Consider the following 23267-nt stretch of genomic DNA (forward strand, 5'->3'; position numbering starts at 1 on the left):
AAACTTTCTCACCAACCTGGAGGATCTGATGGAGTCTGACTTTGGAAAGAGCCTTGAGATGACGTGTGTTGTGAATTGATGCTAAAATAAAATTTTATTGAATTACGTGAAGTTAGTGGTTTTAAGGTGGAGTGTACCAGAAACTATTCAAATTGAAGGCATCTCTTGGAGAAGAGACGAAACATTTCAATAAAGAACCCGTCCAGAGGACCTGCTTAACTTTTATTTTATTTTTCTGCCTGGATTATTGAGATGCATCACAACACTACTGTCAAAGGTTCAATAATAACTGTAGTGGTCCCACAAAATTAATCACCAAACCACTTGCCGTTCGAACATATTCTTTCCAACATGGGCAGGTTCTTGTCAAGATTGACGAGAACTCGTCCGTTCTGTTTGTTTTCCTTCAGAAAAACTGGTTTCAAATTCTGATACTCTAACAGTTCCTAAAGTCAGTTTGGTTCTAGTCCAAAACAACTAATTTAACCAAGCTCTGTCGGGTTCATAGCTTCAGAGGTCAGGATTAGCCTTTCCATCAGTTTGGCTTGTATAAAGATGTTAGATATTAAACCACCGAGGACGCAGCTCCGTACAATGGGAGATTGGGCTTTCTGCTCAGCTGCTCCCAGGCTGTGGAACGCTCTCCCTGACCACCTGAGGACTGCACAGACTGTGGATGCTTTTAAAAGTGGCCTTAAAACCCACCTCTTTAGGAGCGATTTTAATTGAACTCTTCTCCTTTTACTTATTGACTTTGTTTATTTTATCCTTTTCTTACTTTTTTATTTTTCATGTTCTCCATGTGTTTTTATTTAGCATTTATCTGTTTTACTATGTAGCACTTTGGGATTTGTATGAATATAAAGTGCATTACAAATCCAATGTATTATTATTATTATTATTATTATTATTATTATTATTATTATTATTATTATTAGAAGATCATAAAGGATGAGACATTGTTGCTGCTCTGGATTTAAAACCTGCTAACTGTACTGGAAACAATCTAATTTACATCAGGTCAGAAATGTTTTTCGTTTTTTACTCTAACAACTTCTTTGCTGTTGGGAAACTGATGATATTGGGATGCGGAGTTTCTGAGAAAAATGTTGATCTGATAGTTTTCCTATTTCTCCAATCCCTCCTAAGTGATGCAGGTAGTGTCAGAATAGGTTCCTTATGGCTGTCTGTGTGCAGGTGAGGAGCGCTTTCATGGGGGAAGTGGAGGAGGCAAGGAGGAGCTGGGAGACTGAGCGCTGTCGTCTCCAGCAGGAGGTTCAGGAGCACAGAGGAGCAAAGAAGCATGCTGAGGAAGCCCTGGCAGTGGCTCAGCAGGCCTGTCAGGCCCGTGCAGCTGAGCTCCGATCAGCTTATCACCAGCACCAGGAGGAGCTCAACAGAACCAAGAGAGACTGTGAGAGGGAGATCCGTCGACTGGTAGGAGGCACTTTGGCACAAACACAACTATTCACACACTGATAGGATAAGTTGAATTAAACTGCTGACAATTAACTCATAAGGTTACCTAAGTTAGTTAAGAAGCTGCTCTAATTAAACATCCTCTGTTATTCTGACAAATACACTTCACACTATGATCCTGGGATTAGGAGTTAATTTAAGTTTCATTTTCCCCAGGTTTGTCCAGGTGTTGTACCACCTGAATTAGATTAATCTCCTGATCCATTGGATCCTGATGATTAGAAATTAACTTGTATATTAGAGCACAGAGCTGTGGTATAAACCAGAATACGGCTGGGAGGCAGGCGTATGCAGAGCGAATTGAGCATTCCTGTGATTCATTACAGCTGTGTTTCACCAGTCTCTGTCACTGTGACACACTGAATTGAATGAGCAGACTCACAAAGAGACTGGTACTGCACAGCAACAAAGAGCAACTGTCCATTTTCACCAACATCTCCTTAGCTGCAGTTTGGTATGTCACTGTGACCTCTGTAGACTCTTTGATTTCATCTTAGCAGGGGAGAATATGGACATGATTAACAGGAAGGGTTGTTGCAGGTTCATTTAGGTAATCAGAGGTTTGTTGTTTTCAGTTGGAGAACCTAGAGCTCAGTTTTGTCAAGAAGATATTACACAATAGAAGGTTGGAGGTCGAAACAAGAAAGAGCTGCAAGCAGGCAGGTTCCTGCAGATAATCCTGCAAATAATCCGTCAACCCAGCATGCACTCATCAGTGATCAGTTGGTAGAAAAGCTAACTTTATCTGGCAAAATGTAATATCATGATCCCTCCCACCTGTCAGTTAACCTATCCATCATGTTTCTGACTGAATGACCCACCCCCACCTTCCTGGATGTACCTCACCTCTATCTGTCTGATGGTGTGAGTGTACCCTACTAACCCCCCTCCACCTGTCTCCCTGTCTGTCTCTCACCCATGTGCAGATGGATGAGATAAAGCTGAAGGACAGAGCAGTCAGTGTTTTGGATAAAGCTTTGGGGCTGCAGGCTGGACATGCGCACCGCCTCCAGTTGCAGACTCAGGCTGCTGAACAACAAATCGCTGCCCTGAGAGATGCACAAAGGGTGGGGCTAAACCATCCTGCTTCTAACTCCATCCCTAACAATGCTTCTTTCATTGTAAGCCCCGCCTCTACTTGATTCTTTAAAATGCATGAAAAAATCTCAGAAACCCAGAGGTATTGATTCTTTTTGCCTCCCCCCAGTGGACACATTAAGGAAGTTTTCAGCTACTTCTGTTTCTGCCATATATTTGTTAATTTCTTTCAAAACTAGTGCACCAACAGTTTAGCAAAGGTCAAAATCTTATATTCCATCCATTCATTATTTGTACCTGCTTATGCATGCAAGGTCACAGAGGGACCGGTGCTTATCTCTAAAATTTGAAATTACGCAACCTAATAAAAACAACTTTTTTTAAACTTTATTTTTTGCTGGTTTTCATATACTTTAGTTTCATTGAAAGTATATGGACAGGGGTTTTCTATTTTTATGTTTCAAAACTCACTTATACCGAAAACTAGTTCTTGTTGGACAAATATAAGACCCTTTGTGAATCTTCTATGCAGCCATCTTCTTCACCACCAGTGCAGATAAGGCCTTTTTTCAGACAGTAGGATTTTTCAGGACACCATGTTCTCTCTACACCAACCTCCACTTCTTGGGCAACAAATTAGCTCACCAGTTGTTTTCAGCTGATGGTTCAGTTTTTGTAAGGATGTAAGGATAGTGGTCAAATAATACATCAGAACCTCATGTTAGAATCCATTCCACTTTTTGTAAATAGTCTGCTACTACCATTGGACCAGTGTTCCTTTGCCTATAGAGCACACTGCCCTCTGTGTTCAACAGAGCTTTAAGAAATTGGATTCATATTCATGAAAAATGATTGGGCTTCTCAAAATTCAGTGATAAGCTGTTGATGTAAAACAAATATATAGATCAGTTGTTTTGGAGTGACTTGATGCAATCAACTGGGTTTCCGTTGATAAACATAAAATATTTTACCAGATAGTTTTATAAATTGACTTTGATTGCATGAAATTATAATTAGTACTGAGTTGGACTGCTTGTAGTTTAATTTCATCCCTTTAACGGTAATAGTGTAGCATAATGTTTAAAAGTTTTGTTTGAAACAGGTGACGGTGGCAGATGAGACAGGCAGGACAGATTTGAGCAGGAGACCAGATGATGCAGGTGGAGATTGATTTGACCAGATAATGGAGGCAGGTGTTGCAGGCAGAACCAGACTTGACTAGAAGCTGCCGACGTGTTTCTAGTGTGGGCAGAGTAAGACACTTAGGAAAACCTTTACCAGGTGGTGCACACAAGCACTAGTTAAACAAACTAGTGAGGGCAGGGCCAAAGGATCAATAGGCAGAGTGACAAGAAGGCACTGGGGAAACAACATTTGCATGCAATGAGACAAGATGAGATCTTCTGGCAGGAAGTAGTGGAATGAGGCAGGTATATGTAGGTGGAGTGACCGGTGAGTTGAGACTGATTAGCTGCAGCAACAGGTGGAACTAATCATAGTGCTGAGTGGTAGCTGGGAAGTGACTGAGATAAGCGGAAATCAGCCCAAAACAGTGCCGAAACAAAAACCCAAATCATGACATTAAAACGATTTGAAAGCATTGGATTGTTTTCAGGATGCATTTGTTACGACTCAGATTTCAGTGTGATGTGTTCTACTTTTGTGTAGGGTGGAGCTATGGGAGCTGCTGTGGCCCAAAGCAGGGCTGCGTTCCATTTAGCCTGTGATCATTCCCTGTATTCCATACTGGAAATGCAACATTTTAAGACAGGATCATCAGTTCTATATATTTTGATGACATTTATAACAAATGTATGCATAAAATGTACATAATCATAATCATAACCAGGGAGTGTAGACTGTATTTCATTCAGTAGTTTACCCAACCCTAACCCTTTTGTTTAGGCAGTTTCAACAGAAGCTGCAATCTTTCTTTCTTCCAGATTGTCATTGGAAATTATAAGAAATATAATGAACAGAAAGTCAGAGAACTCCGTATTCAAGCCAGACATGGTGTTGTGCTTAAATGTTTATTAAAAGATAAAACAAGCAAAACCCTAATGCTGCCAGGCAAACGGTACAAAACGGAGAAGATGACAGGCAGTGTGGATTTTACAATCCCTGACACAAAGCTGTCCAATAAAGATCAGATGAAATATAGTGTCTACAAGAAGGGACAGAGCAGACTGGGCTTCAGCGTTTGCAGCAAGATGCTGCAGATCTCCTCTGTTGTTGAAAGCATGATCTCCTCTGCCATCATCTGTTGGAGCAACAGCAGCATCAGAGCAACTGACTTAAAGAAGCTCAGCAAGCAGATAAAGAAGGCAGGCTTTGTTCAATTCAATTCAATTTTATTTATGTAGCGCCAATTCATTAAACATGTCATCTTGAGGCACTTTACAAAGTCAAATCAATCATATTATACAGATTGGTCAAAAATTTCCTATATAAGGGAACCAGTTGATTGCTTCAAAGTCTCTCCAAGCAGCATTCACTCCTGAAGAGGCGTAGAGCTACAGGGAGAGTCGTCTGCATTGTCCATGGCTTTGCAGAAATCCCTCATACTGAGCATGCATGAAGCGACAGTGGAAAGGAAAACTCCCCATTAACGGGAAGGAAAAACCTCCAGCAGAACTGGGCTCAGTATGAACGGTCATCTGCCTCGACCGACTGGGGTTACAGAAGACAGAGCAGAGACACAACAAGACAGACAAAAAAGCACAGAAGCACACATTGATCTAGTAATCTGTTCTACATTAGATGGTAATAGCGGGTGATCTGTCTTTGTTCTGGGGACTCTTCTAGAAATTGTTTTACAAAGAACAATTCTTAATAAAAAAGAAGAAAATTATAAATAACCCTGAGCATCCTCTTCATCGGACTGTTGTACAAGTGTCTTCAGGGAGAAGCTTATCCATATCTGCTGTAAGACAGACCACTGCAGGAGATCCTTCCTGTCTGCAGCCATCAGCATCTACAATAACTCCTTGACGAAATGCCTATAACATGAGTTACACCAGCATACCACCTGTGAAATTATCTCAATCGTAAATATTTTTAGACTTTAGTGTCATTCAACTGCACCTTCACATGAACATATAAGCACATTTTTGTTCTAAGTCTCCAAATAAAAACAGAAGACAAAAAAGAAACATTATAAGTATATTTGCACAGAATGTTGCAGCAAACCAAAAATATATTTTATATGTACATTAAAAATCAGTGTAAGAGAATATGAATAGAGCAATTATCTGTAGCAGTAGGATGTATTGCAACAATGAATATACCATATGACGGTGCAGAAAGTTTGCCCTTCTCATCCAAAACAGATAGTGCAGAGGTGTGGAGGGACCAGGGTAAAATGTCTGGGATTTGCAGTCAACTATCAGTGGTATAAGAGAAGATAAGAAATCCTTTATTGCCCCACAATGGGGAAATTTGGGTGTAATAGTGTCAAACACACAGGCGGAGTAACACACAGTGTATAGTAGTGGAGAAAAAACAAGCTAATCTAAAGTTAGTTCTAAAGTAGCAGAGGAAGAGATTTATAAGAAACACCAAATTAACGGCTGCTAACGGCTACTTTGGCTACAGCCGTTTACATCTCCGGAACAAAGATTCTGAAAATATTACACAGACTTTTCACTAATGTCATCAAAATGCATACAACTGCAGATACTTCCTTTAAATGTTGAGTTTTCCACATAAAGTGCTTGGAATGATAGCCATGCTCTTGTTTTTGCTGGGAGAATGTGATAGTCACATGATCAGGTTGCAAGCCGATGTAAATGATTAGGCCAAAAGAAACATAGTACTGAGACATATTAACAAGTCAGATTATAGCAAAACTTGTGCGTGATATTGTTATGCCAAAAACCTGTTTGATTATGAGTATTATTATTAATTATAATTTGCTATTATCATTTTAATAATAGATCATTCAAACTCAAATGGTAGCTATAACAAATGTAATTCAAATGGTTGTGATCCCAGGGCTACAAGCCGGTAATGACTAACACTAACAATGCATTTATTAATCAGCTGTTATGAACTTATTTATGCTGGAAAAGTGTGATCTGACCAGTTGACCGATTAGACTTATCCAGCAAACGTTGATAAGTCAAATTATAACTGCAACTGGAGTTTTAACCCTTGCTTCTTTATCAGAAACCAATCAAAATGTCTCAGTTGATTCAGTTGTTAACTCAAAAAGAGATAATTATTTTACTCTTAGAGACCATTCAACTTCTGGATCAAATAATCACAAACAATTACTATTTCACACATTATTATTTATTAAACCAAATAATTCCCTGTTACAGTAATTATTATATTTAATAAACACTAGGAAACACTCCTCGTTACTCAAAGAACATGCAAAAGAAAATCAATGAAAATAAAACAAGTCAAAATGGATTAAATCCAATTCTTAATTCAATTCACAGTTCTTTAAACATCACATTCAAGAAGTCAGCTCTTTGACATAGCAGCATTGAAAGACAAAATAGCTTAGAGAAAACAGACCTGAAGCTAGATGGGGAATGCTTCGGTACTCCTCAACCCGCTAAGCTAACCGTCTAGAGCTACTTTGCACCTTCCCAAGATGGCGACTATGACGACATATGATCTACGATCTTTAGTGACGGGTGAGGAGGAGGTCCTAATGACGTATCTAGCGCACACGCCTAATGCAGGGCTGGCTTTGGTCAGGAGGCGATTTCACTCCTGAACAAAGGACTTCAAAAGAAAATGCGAGGGAACCGAAAATGTAGACAAAGACATCGAGATTAAGATAGGAAGAGAAAAGAAAAATTGACTGTCGGCAGAGTCACTTATCATTAACCCAAAAACAACACAGCCAAAATCACTTATGAAATGCATGCACACACATCAGAAATATTCAGCACAGTTAAAACAACTTCGTCTCGTAGTAATTAAGCATTAAACTAATTCCTAATAGGTTCTGCCCGGGCACAAAATATATCACCTTATGGGTGAAAAAGAGAAAATAAGAGTAAAATCCTTTCTTTACTCTGACGTTGCCTCAGTGGGGATGTCGTGGCTCCGGATCTGCGGGCATCCTTGCAGCTGCAGCGGCGGCACGTCCGTGAATGGCAGAATGAGCGGGGGGAAACCACACAGTCTCTGGGCTTTCAGATGCTTTGTTTGGCCAAAACAAGCGCAAAGTCTGGCGATCACTGGGAGATAGCGGCTTCCAGTAGGATCAAAAATGAATTCAAAGTACTTTTAAAGTCAACCTCCTGCATAGAAAAACAGAGATAAGTTTGATTCGGAAGTTCTCGGTCCAGCGAGAAATCAAACACGTGCCACGTGGGAGTAATCCCACGGGATGAAGCAGCTGCGTGTCTCCTTAATTTGGCGAACCGCCAGTAAAGAAGAATGAGTTGGGCACGCGAAGCCTTTTTATATCATTTCATAGCAACGAGATAACGTTGCTAGGGCTGTTGGTCAGATTTGACCGTGTTGCATGCAGGGCGCTGGTGATCTGGTCGACCATATTGCATGCTGGGAACTGGAGTCTTTCATGTCATAACATGGCATTACAATATATTTGTAACCTTTGTTCGGAGAAGGAAGACAACCTTTCCTTTATTAGTTTCGATGAGGATTTTTCAGTACATTGTCAGAAAGACATGAGACGGCTATGCTCGTTGCCATTGCCAACGACGCAGCCATGTACGTCACTGACCTGTACTGACTTCCACGTTCATAAAAAACAATATTTAACAAAAACATCGGAGTTCTATGCATTTGATGACCTGTCTAGAGAAAAGTATGCACACTATAGTTAGAATCTTCATTCAGGAAAGGTAGACAATCTTTCCTTTATTAGTTCTGCTGAAGGTTTCAGTGTCATGTGTTTTACCGCAAGTAGGCTGACTAAAGCAGGCCTTGTTCCAATAACTTTCAACCCATCCGCTGTACTTATCAAAGAAAATGCATCAATCAAAGACAGGATCTTCAATTTGTTACATTTTGATGACATTCAATTCAATTCAATTTTATTTATATAGCGCCAATTCATGAAACATGTCATCTCGAGGCACTTTACAAAGTCAAGTTCAATCATATTATACAGATTGGTCAAAAATGTCCTATGTAAGGAAACCAGTTGATTGCATCAAAGTCCCGACAAGCAGCATTCACTCCTAGAGAAGTGTAGAGCCACAGGGAGAGTCGTCTGTATCGTCCATGGCTTTGCAGCAATCCCTCATACTGAGCAAGCATGAAGTGACAGCGGAATTTCTAGCAAACTTTCTTAAACTAAATTCTGGTAAAACTGAAATTTTTCTACCTGGTATAAATTCAACCCTCTCTAAAGCCAATAACTTTTCTTAACTACTGACAGTTCCTCAATCTCCCATTCTCTTCAGGTAAAAAGTCCCAGTGTCATCTTCGATAGCACCCTTTCCTTTCAGTCCCATATTAATAACATTATTTGCTCTGCTTATTTCCACCTCCATAAAGGGCCTCTGTTGATTCCTCAGTCCCCACTCCACCTCTGTCCTTACTCATAGCCTAGTCGCCTCTTCTTGACTATTGTAACTCTCTCCTCTACGGTCTCAATAAACATCAGTTGGTTCAGAATTCTGCTGCCCGTATCATCACCCTAACCTCCTCTCTCCAACACATTACCCCTGTTCTACAAAAGCTACACTGGCTTACCATCCAATTCAGGATCTAATTTAAATTGCTCCCTCTTTCTTTCAAAGCTATCCATAACCTTGCCCCTCCTAATTTGTCCAAACTTCTTCATATTCACGCCACTCTCGCTCTCTTAGGTCTTCCTCTTCCATTTGTATCTCTGTCCCCTCTATCCGCCTCAAGAGCATGGGTGGCAGAGCTTTTTCCTATTCTGCCCCCAGCTCTGGAGTGAGCTGCCTCCTGACATCTGCAATGTTGACTCCCTCCCTATTTTAAGTTGCCTCAAAACTTAGATTTTTAAAGCTGCCCAGTCTCTAAAAATGTTTTATTTTGTTTTATAATTTGTTTTAAATTGTTGATGCTTTGTTGTTGTATTGCCATTCGTTTGTACTTAATTTTGTACAGTGTCCTTGAGTGTTATGAAAGGTGCTTTTCAAATAAAATGCATTATTATTAGAGTCCAAACAGTAAAAAAATAAATAGAATTAAAATACTTAAATCCTTTAGTCACTGATCTAAAATAGCTTTGTCCAACTTTTCAGTAATTTTGGCTTGGAGATAAAAGTTTTAGCAAAAAATCCAAGCAAGCAAGCAGGGAGCAGAGGAGAAAAGCGTCCTTTTAGGCAGAGAGCCAAAGCAGCTACAGTGCACAGGCAATAATCCTGACAATTACATTCATGCGTATGGTTATGTACACTTGTTCAGAGTTTCTGGGGCCAGATGTGTATGGACTTGTCAAAGTGCCTGCAATGTAAAATTTCACCTTCCCCCTCAGTTTGTGGCTGATTTGGGGTGCACCTGGGTCTTGGTGTCTGGTGGGTGCCTGGAGTGGGGTTGTGGTTCCAGTGCTGTGGTTTATGGCCCCTGGTGATGTGGGACTTTGGGGGCTTCGGGGAAGCCTCTGGCTGCCACTTGCAATGCTCTGGGGGGTTCTGTGCCACCGGACGTGGGTTACTGGTCTGGTAGCTGTGCTGCTCCTGGGAGGGTCTGGGGTGGATCCAGGGCTCTGGGTTCCTGACGTGTGTCGCTCTTATGTGGGCCTAACCCTAACCCTGGCAAGGCCTCAGGGGCTTGGGTTCTATGGAGTATATCGCTGGGCATTTGTGCCGGTGCAGGCCCAGGTGTCTGGCCCTACCCTGGTCCTCTGGTGTGTTGTCAAGCTGGGGGGGTATGGACATTAACATCTCATGGCAGATGCTCTCCCTTTCAGGGGGTGCATTCTGCTAGGGGGGTGGTTGTGTGGAGGGGCGGGGGTTGGGGAGAACCTAACCTGGGTGTCTATCAAAAATTGTGTGGGAATTGTTTGAATGTTAGTGTTTGGATGTGTTTAATTAATTTAATTTGCCTTTCCTTGGTATGGGGGTGTGTGCTTTGATGGCTCCTTGTCCGGCTACTTGTCTCATTTCTGGTTCATGGCGGCTCTCAGTACTGGTTCTGTCCGGTGAACAGGGTTCACTCTCCCTGTGTTGGCCCTTTTTGGGCATCTGGGGTTCTGGTTTCCCTGGTGTCTGCTTCGGTGCTCTGGGGGGGGGGGGGGGGGGGGGAGTCTTTGGCTCCAGACAACCACTATTGGCATTTTTCTTATGGATAAAATCTCACAGACACAAGCAGACTCTCACAAACACCCACAGGTGCTTGGATTCAGGTGATTCACTTCTATATGGAAAACCCCAATTATTATCTTCAGCTGTCACTTTATACATGCTGTATTAAATAATACTGTATGTTTTTCAATGATGGTATCAAGGTGTTGGTTGTTTATAATACTTTATTGGTTGGTTTTGCTGTCCTTTTTATATCTTGCAGGTGTAGAAGCAGGCTCAGAGGATGTTATATTGCTCTCTCCCTCTCCTCTTTTTCTTTCACCTTTTCTCCCTTTCATAATTTTGTCTCATCTACTTCTCTCCTTTTTTCCTCTTTTACCTTCACGTTTAAATGACCATTCAACATGAAATAGTCCCAGCATAAAATCTAATAAAGCATCCATCCATCCATCCATACATACATACATACATACATACATAAATAAATAATGGCCTTTTCATTTACATTGGTTTGTGACCAGGTCACATGACCATCAAGTCTCCACCAGTGTAAAAAGAACATGGCCGCCATTCCCTGTGGAAAAGTAAGCATTTAAGCCAAACAACTATGTTTATATGCATTTTGATCACATTTGTAGAGAGAAGTATGTTTATTATTTTCATAACCTTCGGTCAAGGAAGGTAGACAATCTTTCATTCATTAATTTTGCCGAAGATTTTAGTGTGTTTTTAGAAAGATGGGAGGAAGTGACGTTTCCTACCTATGTCATCAAGTTGCTCTGAGATTCTGATACATAAGAAACAGCATTTAACTAAAAACATCTGCAGTTATATCCATTTTGAAGGTATCTCCGAAGTTTGAAGACAAGCTACCTTTTCTGGACCGTTTGGTGAGGATCGAGGGAGATGGAAACCTCAACATTGAAGTGTATAGGCAACCCACTCACACAGACCAATATCTTCTTTTTGACTCACACCACCCACTGGAGCACAAAACTTTCTGTCATCAGAACCTTACAACACCGGGCCGAGCATGTCCCAACTAAAACAGAAGGGAGCACAAACAACAGAAACACATCAGAGATGCCCTCCAAACCTGTGGGTACCCTAACTGGGCTTTTGTCAAATAAGCAAGAAAATCCAAAAGACACATTGAAGAACATAATGGTGAGAAGAATAAACACAAAAACATTGTCATCCCATATGTTGCTGGAGTCTCTGAAAATCTCAAGAGGATTTTCTCCAAACACAAAATCCTAGTACATTTCAAACCAAACAGGACCCTCAGACAGAGGCTGGTGCATCCCAAGGACAAAACCCCCGATCCTAAGATGAGCGGAGTGGTGTATGCAATTCTGCAGTGAGGAATGTTCTGCTCTTTATATTGGAGAAACCAAACAACCTCTCCACAGACGCATGGCTCAACACAGGAGAGCTACCTCCTCAGGACAAGACCCTGCTGTCCACCTACACCTTAAGGACAAAGGACACTCTTTTTTTTGTCCAAAATGTTCACATTTGAAGACAGATGGTTTGAAAGGGGTGTGAAGGAAGCCATCTACGTTAAGAGAGAAAATGCCAACCTTAAAGGGGAAGTCCGGTCAACGAGGAAAAATCAGGGGATCATTAGCTATGACTAAAACTAATGTTTGTGGTTATTTAATAAATTTAGCGTTAATCAATAAGAAAATAAAAGCATAAATTGTCGTCTGGATCACTGTGTATGGGGGCGGCCATTATTGCCCATATTTGGGCAATAATAACATCACATCCTGTGACGTGGATAAGCGGAGCGGCGACAGCATTTCTCTCCGCTTTCCAAGCAAAGTCAATAGGAGCCGTTCTACACAGCTGCGATCATCAATAATTTTTTCGGATTTCCAGAGGACTTCACCATTGAAATTCGCGAGAGCTATTGTTGAAGCAACAATGCTCATGTGCATGGCAGTTGGATGTTCCAATACATCGAGTAAAAGTGGAAAAAAATGTTTTTTCAACTTTCCGATTCATCATCCACCTTGGGCTGTTTTGCTGGAACTGTGAAGAGGGAGATTTACCATCGAACTTCTGGCCAGAGAGAAAACACGTCGTCTGTAGCCAACATTTCGAAGAAGAATGTCTTCAAAATGACATGAGAGCGAGACTTTTCGGTAGGTTTTTCTTTTTCATAAGGTAGAATTTGCCGGAAAAAATTGTTTACCCGACCGTAGAGGCGGAGGGATACAACACACTTAGAAAGAATGCTCACTGTGGCGAATCCCACTTATTTTATACGACTTTGGTCTTATTTTCTCTCTAAAGTCGCTTGTAAATTTCATGAGTTGCAGGTTGCAGATTTCTTTTGGGCTTATTTCTGAAAGTGAAGTCGGTTGTTTGGGTCTAAACTAAGTGACGCTGAAATATCCCTCCGCCTTATAACGCGCTGCAGCTCATTCTGACAGCAGCAGAGAAAAAACTCAGAAAGAGCTGCTCTAACCGTATTTTCTGCAGTTTACGCTGCAATAACTGATAACTGCTGGAAGTAGATTAGGCGGTGCAGATCACCATTTTGAGCAGATATTGGTTCTAAAGATGAGTTTTATACTCATCTTATAACATTGCAGAACCCAACCCATAAACCGTACTTTAATGCTTATTTGTTGTGTTTTTATGTCTCTAAAATGTAAAATTAGTATTAATTTAAATTTAAATGCTTAATACCACGTCTATCTTTGTTTAAGGGGTTAAAAAAATATTTTGGCATGAAAACGGATATTTATTTACAAGGGGACAGATAGGGCATTGGGACTTGCTTTACAGCCTATACCGCACAGTGACGTCACAAACTGGGAGGAGGCAGTACTGTTCTTCACCAAGATGGCGGTGAAGGACCTTCAAATGAAAATTACTCTTAATTAAAAAAGCTTATTATTTATTGAACAGTATGTAATAATTTTATATTTAAAGTACTTTCAGCAGTTTGAATTGTGATTTTGACCTGACTTCTCCTTTAAACAGAGGAGGAGGACTTAGGTTACAACTCTCAAAAAACGTATAATACAGCTATAGGGTTGATTCCAGCCAATCATCACCTAAACCCTCATCTTTATACGGGTGATCAAAACATCGTTCCTGTAAGCCAGGCCAACAACGACCCTAACGACTCCCTATTGCAGAGGAGTGGACCAGTTTCGGTTCAATCTGCTGGCTTAATGACTTTAACGACTTCCCATTACTAAGGGGTGGACCTGTTTTGGTTGAATTTGCATGTTATCTAAGCCGTTACAGGCCTTTGTTGGGCAGTAGTATAAAGCTTGATACTTCACATTACTCCAGACTTTTTGAATTGAGAAAGCTTCCTGGAGAGGAAGCGAAACGTCTTCAAACTTCGGAAAACAAGTCCAGTTGCTTTGTTTTTTACTTTTTTTGGAGTAACAACAGGTCAATCAAAAGAGAACGCTGGACAAAACTCACCAAAGGCTCGTAAATGATCGGGCACTGAGCAGGTAACAGACGCAGGTATAAATAGTGAGGTGAACAGGGGTGAAGGCTAATTACAGGAGGCAGGTGAAAATGATCAGAGAAAGGGTGGTGGCTAGAGGAGGAACAAACTTATTGGTTAGTGACTAGTGTTGAGAATTAAAAAATATGTCTTAGTAGGGGTGTCTCCCTTCTATGTTGCTGGGTAGAATAACAGGGCGGTTTATTGCCCTCACCTCTCTGTGGCCAGGGTAAAATAACATGCAACTTTAGTTTTATGGCTGTTAGGTCATCGCGGCCTGACCCCGTACTGGGAAGAGTAGTCTCTTTGTTTGAGACACAGATAGCTTACAGATTACCCCTCCCTAACTTAGAAGGAGGAGGGCAGACAATGTATTAAAAAGGATGTCTTAGCAAAACTTAATTTAGACAGACTTCTCGACCACGTGGGGAAAACATCTTGATTGGTAAATGTATACTCTGTCTCCATATTTAATTTCTATGAATTAAATATGCATTTAAACTGTTCTACCTCTCGATTAATGTCTTCTCACTTGCGGCCAAATCCAGAACTGGGAAAGATGGGTTTTCAATAGACATGTAACAGCAGCCCGGTAAACCCGATCTTCATCACTAGTGACAGAGACTGATTGGGTAATGACTGAGAGGCGGAGAGAGGTGACAGAATACTGGCTGAAGAACTGAGTAGACTGAACTGAACTGGCTGGTGACAGAGATGTAAACGGATCAAAACAAAGCAAATAACAAACCAAAACAACCCAAATCGTGACACAGTAGAGTGAGAGAAATAGACCCTGATGTCCTCCAGCAGCCTAAGCCTATAGCAGCATAACTATAGAGGTAACTCAGGGTAACATGAGCCACTCTGACTAGAAGCTTTGTCACAAAGGAAAGTTTTAAGATTAGTCTTAAAAGTAGACGGGGTGTCTGCCTTACGGACCAAAACTGGGAGTTGGTTCCACAGGAGAGGAGCCTGATAGCTAAAGGATCTGCCTCCCATTCTACTTTTAGAGACTCTAGGAACCACCAGCAGACCTGCAGTCTGAGAGCGTTCTGTTAGGAATGCTGTGCAATCAAGCCATGAGGAAAAATCAGACTAAATAATAAGCCACAAAGACATTTGAGACTTTTACAGGCAACAAGGAACTGACCCCCCACCACCACCACCTCAGCAGGGTGCTATTGCTATGTTGTTGCCAAGGTCCCCCAGGGGAGCTAATAATAGGCACGTCTGAGCTCGGTAACTGAGATAACTCTCATGTGTAAATGGTCAGCAGACTGAACTGACCCGCACTAGACATAACCGGGCTACGCTAAATGCAGACCAGTTCCTGAGCAGGTCTCGGACTGTTTTTTTTTTTTTTATCCCGGTTATCTGATAACGAAGAGCTCATGAGCAGACCGCGTCATCCCCTTACAGTCAGCTGACTGTCCGCGGTTTTTCCGGCGTGTCTGGTTGCTGCACGTCTCGATGCACACTCCATTAAGACAAATTTCAGACATTCATAATAATACTAGCTTCCTTACCGTGCCACACGGTTTCCAGTGATGATTCTGCTTAGCAGCGTGATAAACCTCAGCGTCTGTTGTTGTTTCCTGTGTCTGTAAATCCTTATTAGACGTTCGTTTGTCTCATCCACTTCCCAAAAGCTGACTCTCTCAAGTAAATTCACCAATGGTTGCCTTCTTCCCCTGACTCTCCGCAAACACCGAAATATCACAATATCAAGCTTAACATCCTGAATGTTACGGGGGCCGCCGTTTTGTTTTGCTTGGTTCCGCCTTCAATCCCAGAGAGCAGCAGTACCGCATATCGTCACTAGGAGGCGAGGAACCCAAGGAACCGAGATAAGCTTGGTGTGTAAACGGTCGGCTCGGCTTGGTTAACTGACACAAGCTCGGACTGGTCTCGGCATGGATCGGTTTAACAAGGGTAGTGGAAATGGGGCTCATATCTTTCTCTTTGCTTGTGAACCCTCGAGAAGAGAGCAGCCCACACTGGAGAGACCTGCAAACATGCAGGGTCGGGCCAAGCTGAGAACATCCCTGTCCTTTTCCAACATAGGAACATGAAAAGTCGACTGCCATGAAACAGACTTTTTGATTTTTTTAAGCTGTGCAGGAGAAAAGCTGACCCGGGTGCAAGGCAAACCTCTCCCACGCAGAGATCCACATGCTGCAGTCCCCGCAGCGCTGAGCTTCCTACGGCCTGAGACCTGCATGATGGAGTGAGAGCCACCTCCTCACAGCCCCTATCGAGCTAGCTGCCTGCCTAGTCACTGCAACTGGACCCCATTCGCCACAACCAGAGACAATGGGAGAGGTTTGGCAGAGAAATAAATAGGGAAAGTTTGGAATGGTTTACTTAATGTGTTCTGACTTTGTTTTTAAAAACACCTGGAACTAACACGCATAGCTCCCGCTAGTTTCTTTGAAACCAAGTTTTTACTGATGTGTTTTTCTTGTTACAACAAACTTTATTTCCATAAGGGTTTTATATGGATGATGGATTATTAATGTTTGTGTTTTTCGGATCGCTCATTACGACCAAAAATAACTTATTGGTCTTTTTCAATTAGCGTCGAATTTCCACCAGCATAGCGCTATTAGCTTCACGGATGACATTATTGCTACCACCGAGTCGACACCGCTACGGTTAGTTTTAAGCATAATGCTTGTTTATGTTTCATTCCATCATTGTACGATAGTGCTATGAGCATTATTATCACATTAATATGGAAGGTTAATTTCGATTTAATGGTGTGTTGTATAACTTTAGGGTTAACCCATGAAGCAACTGATCGCTACAGCGACCCCTAGCTTCCTGAAGGAATAATTGTATTAATAAAATCTAGTGTCCTAAAGGTTACTTATTTCCACTGAGCAAATCATTCTTTAAAATGTTATTTTATCAAATTATTTAACTCGGGATTTGCATTGTGAATGGGTTGAAACACATACCAAATGTTGTTCTGAATTAGTTAAGCTGCTTTAACCTCATTCCACGTTCTTTAAGATGAACTTTGGTTCTATAACTTAGATCTGCAGTGAACCAGGATTCACTGAATCTTTCTGATGATGATCAACCATTTTATTTTGTCTTTTGTTTTTTTGTGTACATAGTTCCTTAGCTTCTTTTTATCTTCATTTTGCTCAGTAGTTTAGTTAAGTTTCACTAGCCTAGTAGAGAGGATATGTTGATTGAAATATAGTGTTAATTCAGATAAACAGCATTATAGTGATGTTCTCTGGATATTCATTTATTTATGTTAATAAATTCTTGAACTTGAAGAGAAGTTGTCACTCATTCTATATGTGTGCAGAGTTTGCTGTTAAAAGAATGCCAGTGCTCAAATCATTCCTTTCAACTATTGTCCTGATATCAGCTGTTTGGCTTGCTATTTACTGGACAATCCCTAATAGACAGAGAGTTATTTATTAAACATTAAATAACTTAAAACAGTGTGTAATAGCACAACAGGAACATACGGGGTAATCAGAGCTCTGCTATATGATGGAGCTTGATTATTAAGGGCTTTATACGTGAGAAGGAGAATTTTAAATTCTATTCTTGATTTAACAGGAAGCCAATGAAGGGAAGCTAAAATTGGAGAAATATGATCCCTCTGGTTTATTTTCATCAGAACTCTTGCAGCAGCATTTTGGATCAGCTGAAGATGCTGCTTGTCAAGACTCGATCCAATCTGCTGGGTTTCCTTAGAGAGGAATCTTTTTGACCAATCTGTCTGCAGGATTTGATTTGACTTTGTAAAGTGCCTTGAAATAATATTTGGCGCTATATGAATATAATTTTATTGAATTGATGTGCAAACGAATTACATACTTTTTCATGCAGTATCAGAGTGCATCAGCACCATTAACAATAGATAAATGCTGCTGAGGAGTGATTCACCAATTAATACTGTGTGTCCACTTGCTTTGCATGGCAAATCTTGAGTTACTTCAAGATAGCGTGGAAATGCAATTATGTGAGTCACAGAATGCAGAAGTTCCACTCCTGACTCGTATGCGCAGACTTTAATTGAACTGAGAAAGTAATAAATCAGTTAATGCAGTAATTTGATTCAGTTTGTTCACAAAAATCTCTTTTTGATTTGCATGAAACACTCATAAATGGCATAACAGTAGTACATACTAGTTAAGATAAGTCGGACTGAACCTGGGCTATTTGTGAAGCATGAGTAAAGGTCATCTAGGTTAGACTTTTATACTTTTTTATCGTGTTAATCAAGAACAATACACTGTGATGGAAAAATAAATCAACTCCAGAATTAAATCCCTGACATATTTTTCAAGGGTCATGTTAGGGTACCACCCCATCGAAAGACATCATACACAGAACATGTGACCTGTGGTTGCCATTGACTTAACCAACTGCTGACCTTCATTATCATTATCCACTGTTTGACTGTCCTCAACTGTAATGTTTAAGGTCATGTGATCAAATGATTGACCAATTAAACCCAGCCTGACCTATGATGGATCTAGGGTGAAGACCCTCAACTTGACCTTCAAATACTAAACACATTTCTATCTAATTGTCTTAACAGTTCAGCTTGCTGCTGTATTTATGCTCTGCCTTTTTGAGTTATGTATTGATCCCTTGAACTTGTGTGTACAGTCTCAAGACGATCGAGATACTCGGAGATTTCAGCTGAAGATTGCTGAGCTCAGTGCAGTCGTCAGGAAGCTGGAAGATAGAAACTCTCTACTGTCTGAAGAACGGAATGAATTGGTAAGGACAATTCAGCAGAACCAGTTAAATGAAACAGAAATCTCCACAGACCAGCACTGGTCACCTTCAGGCTCTTGAGGGTCATAATTACAGGAAGACATTGGCTGTTCAGCCTTTTTCCTTCAGTTTCCAGGGTCCATTAACACTTAATTTAATGTGAGAAATGTTGATTTTTTTTTTTGTTGTTGCATTTTCTTTCTCCAGCTGAATTCAGGTTTTGGAACATTATTGCATCCTCACAATGTTTCATTCATTTACAAGATATTTTTGTCTTTCTAAGCTGAAGCGTCTGAGAGAAACGGAGAGTCAGTTTCTTCCTCTTCTGGATAAAAACAAACGTCTGAGCAGGAAAAATGAAGAACTTGCTCTTGCCCTGCGTCGTGTTGATAACAAACTTCGCTTTGTGACCCAGGAGAACATGGAGATGACAACTCTGGTAACTTTGGAAACCACACATTACAACACACTTTTTTTCTCAATTAAACCTCTTAGATAACAACATTTTAAAAAATAATAAATAATAATAATACATTTAATTTATACTGCACTTTCTATCAAAAGATCTCCAATTGCTACAGGGTAGGAGAGAAAAAAAAAAGTTTAAAAAGCGTTGAAAATAAAACATCTAAAGGGGACCAAAAGCTTTGCTAAAAAGAAGTGTTTTAAGGCCTTTTTTAAAACCCTCAGTGGACTGAGGTGCCTTCAAGGTGTAAGGGAGGGCATTCCACAGATGCGGGGCAGCAGCACAAATGTTCTAGAACAAGCACTAGAGCTCAGTTATCTTGTCCCCCCCAGCATGTGTCAGGGTTTATGTTGAACCCAGTAAACCCAAAGAGATCAAGGTCATGGCCTCCTGTCATTGGTCTAAAATGAACAGTAAACTTATTAAGAATTTGCTCTCTAAAATGTTTCAGTTTTACTTGAACAAATGAGCACTGATCAACAGTCCTGAGCTGAAATCAAGAGAACTGTCAGTGACGCAGTTAGTACCAGCAGGGTCTCTTTTTCAATCCACAGAGGAGGCCCAGTTCACTGAATGACTTGGACAAAAGCCACTCAACAAGTTACCATGGCTATAACCAGGATGAGCGAGAGATGGAGTTTCTACGCTTACAGGTGGTGGAGCAGCAACATATCATTGATGACCTCTCCAAGGTAAAGCAGATACTTTAGTACTATTTCAACAGCCACTAAGACAAGTTTCCAGACTTTCCCTGGTAAGTCTGGAAACTTTTCAGAGAAAGTTTAGGGCGTGATCTGATGGTGCAGAGGTAGAGAGCATGACCCAGACATGGAGGCCTTAGCCCTCGCCACAGCTGACCTGGGTTCAATTCTGACCTGAGGTCAAGGGGAGTTGTGGTCCAGTGGTTAGAGCAGTATGCTCTTAGAAGGTAGCAAGTACCTGGTTTGATTCCCACAGACTGCCACTCTGGGTCCCTGAGCAAGACCCTTAATCCTGGATTGCTCCCCGGTAGGCGCACAGTGGCAGCCCACTACATCCCCAAGAGGATGGATTAAATGCAGAGAACAAATTTCATTGGAATGTGTGTTGCAATGACAATAAAGATTATTATTGTTATTTCTCTGGTTTCACACTTGTTTTTTAATATCAACTTTGTATTTTCAGGCTTTGGAGACGGCAGGTTATGTAAAGAATGTCATTGTAAGTGTTTAACACAACTTTGTCAATACTACACCACCTTTGAGGTACTTTCTGTGTAATCCATGTAAAATGTGAAAATTCCAACACACATTTTTCTGTCTTTGATATCTAGTCAACTGATGAACAGTAGAGCCAGAATACTGATGATCAATCAGCTGAGCAAAGCTGTTTAATTTGTTTTTAGGAGCGAGACTTGTTACAAAGATACAGACGTCAGGAACAGATGAGGAGGAGGAGAACCTTCAAAGCTTGCAGGGTGAGAGTCAACAGCAGGTTATGTACTCACCACACTGAGCTTCTGCTAGTACTACCAGAATCACATGACAGACAAGCCATCAAATGAGCAATCAATAGGACCTGTCACCATCAATAAATCTACTAACACAAATACAAGAACCACAGAAATATTTTCACTCTCACTGCTGGTTGCTACTATTACAACAGGTATTATATATAGCACATTCTACTTCCCCAACTATGCTACCCGTGTTACCCTGCTGCTATATGTACTATTGTGAAAACTGATTAATCTGATAGTAATATTCAATTCAATGTTGTTTATTGTTATATATATAATATAGTCTCTCGCACTACGGCTCCCAGCATGCAACACTTCTTGAACCCTGACCCCCAGCATGCCTTCAATCCCACCTATGAGGTGTAAAAACAGCGCAGATGAGACATGGCCTATTTTTGGCTGCATTGAAGAGACTTCCGAATTCTCATCTGAGTTCCATCATGTTTGAACAAGTGGTGGGTGATCCCGATGATCAATGTGTTGCTGGACAAAACCACACATCACCTTTACACTTTGTTATAGGATTGGTAAAGAAGGGCCAGACTTTTAATGAAGTCTCAAGGTTATTATTCTGAACAGTATCATTAAGCTCCAATCTTGTTCCCTTTCTCCTTTCTCTCCTCCCCATTTCTTTGGGTTTCCCACAGATTTCGTTTGAAGCTCATTCACTGTGTTAGCGTTTGTCTCAAGTTAGCCACCCCTCGGTCATTCCTCATGGTTAGGTTGGGTGATTATGGCTAGTGGTTAGCTCATTGTCTGAGCTGCCGCCATCTTGAGCTGCCTGGGCTTTTTCACAGACAAAAAATTATATAAAAAAAGTGATTAATTGTGTTTGTTATCACAACTGACCTTTATGAAATTATTTCTGAATTTTAATACATTCCATTAATCCACACTACATAAAACAAACTGTACAAAAAAGACAATTATCTGAGGCACACAAAGTGAACAAGGTAAATGAGTGGATAAAGCACTGTGTGAATTATTATTATTATAGAGAATTATTTAGTGCAACAGTTTCAGAGACAAAAAAAGACTACTTTAAAAACTATATTTATGTCATATTTATGACCTGCTTTATAATTCAGGGCGGGATCACATGTGCTTTTGTGCGTGATTTAAAAAGCCTGGAAGCTACCAGCTGCGAGTTGAGAACCAGGGAGTCTTCTGTAGGATTTGCAGGTGGGTTTGGGAGCTGGGAAACTGAGCCAGAACAGGATCAGGACCATGCCGGCTAGATTGACTGAGGAAACACTCTGGTGAAGAACTGCTGGCAGCTGGCTCCTGTTAGCCACCTGCTAATTAGGTCTGATGGAGAACACCGGTGCTTGACCCAGCCACCATGCTTACTCTACGCCATCTAGTGGAGGAAGAAAGACTACCACACAGAGGGAAAAAATCGCCCAGACCCTGACGCTATGAGCCTTTAATGATTAGCACTAACAATTGGGTTATTAATTAACAGTTATTAACTTTATGTAACCTGGAGAAGGGGTGTCTAACCAGTTGTATAACTGAGATAGGCTTGCTCAGTAAATATTGATAACTTTAATTACAATTGCAATTGAAGTTTGAATGATTGGTCATTAGACTTAGACTTTCTTTATTGTCATTTTGTATGCACTCTGTGCATACAGAACGAAATTTCGTTTTTATACAGCGCAGAAAAATTGCAGTAACTCTACAGGATACCTTGCAGTGAATTACAGTACAGGATAAAAATGCAGTGATAAATTGCAGTCAGATACAGGATAAAATTCAATTGACTTCTGGATAAAGTGCAGCAGTGAAAAGTAGGCAGTTGAAATGTAAACAAATATGCAGTAAGTTTCCGGATAAAGTGCAGCAGTGATATTGGAGACTAAGAGTTGGGCAGCATTTATAATGCTGGATAAGGATACGATACAAATGTGCAAATCACCGAGTATGGTACACAGTCCATTTTATACTTCAGCAGTTCAACCACAAGCTAATGAAAATGTCTCAGTATATTCAGTTTTTAACTCAAAGGAGATAATTAGATAACTCTTAGATTGCTGATTGCTTAGAATGCTGATTCAAAATAATCACAGAACGACCGTGATTAAGCTATTTGGAAGTTATTAAACCAATAATTCCATGTTACAGCAAGTATTATGTTTAATTATGTTTAATTTAACTACAGGATAAACTAGAAAAATAAATGACAATGAAAGTCAGTAAAATTGATTAATTGTTTAAATAGCAATTTGCAATCAATGTACGTTTGATTAAAATCCTACTGTATCCAATACTGAACAGTCACCATTAACATAGCAGCACTTATGATGTAAACAGCATTGAAAGGGTTCACTAATAGCTTTG

At 40.6% G+C, this 23267-nt stretch overlaps 1 protein-coding gene across 1 annotated transcript in view; it reads left to right on the top strand.

Moving 5' to 3' along the window:
- The window catches only part of LOC118556328 (janus kinase and microtubule-interacting protein 3-like), a gene marked incomplete at its 3' end in the record, with an annotated part of 55335 nt that overhangs the window by 15131 nt on the left and 16937 nt on the right, over positions 1 to 23267 (top strand). Inside the window, exons 4-10 of the mRNA XM_036132129.1 lie at positions 1198 to 1437; positions 2406 to 2600; positions 18850 to 18963; positions 19244 to 19399; positions 19981 to 20118; positions 20591 to 20626; positions 20811 to 20882. Of these exons, the coding sequence (XP_035988022.1) occupies positions 1198 to 1437; positions 2406 to 2600; positions 18850 to 18963; positions 19244 to 19399; positions 19981 to 20118; positions 20591 to 20626; positions 20811 to 20882 (951 nt within the window). The remainder of the gene's footprint in view (positions 1 to 1197; positions 1438 to 2405; positions 2601 to 18849; positions 18964 to 19243; positions 19400 to 19980; positions 20119 to 20590; positions 20627 to 20810; positions 20883 to 23267) is intronic.

Source organism: Fundulus heteroclitus, unplaced genomic scaffold (assembly GCF_011125445.2).
Source record: "Fundulus heteroclitus isolate FHET01 unplaced genomic scaffold, MU-UCD_Fhet_4.1 scaffold_47, whole genome shotgun sequence".
NCBI classification, from domain to species: domain Eukaryota; kingdom Metazoa; phylum Chordata; class Actinopteri; order Cyprinodontiformes; family Fundulidae; genus Fundulus; species Fundulus heteroclitus.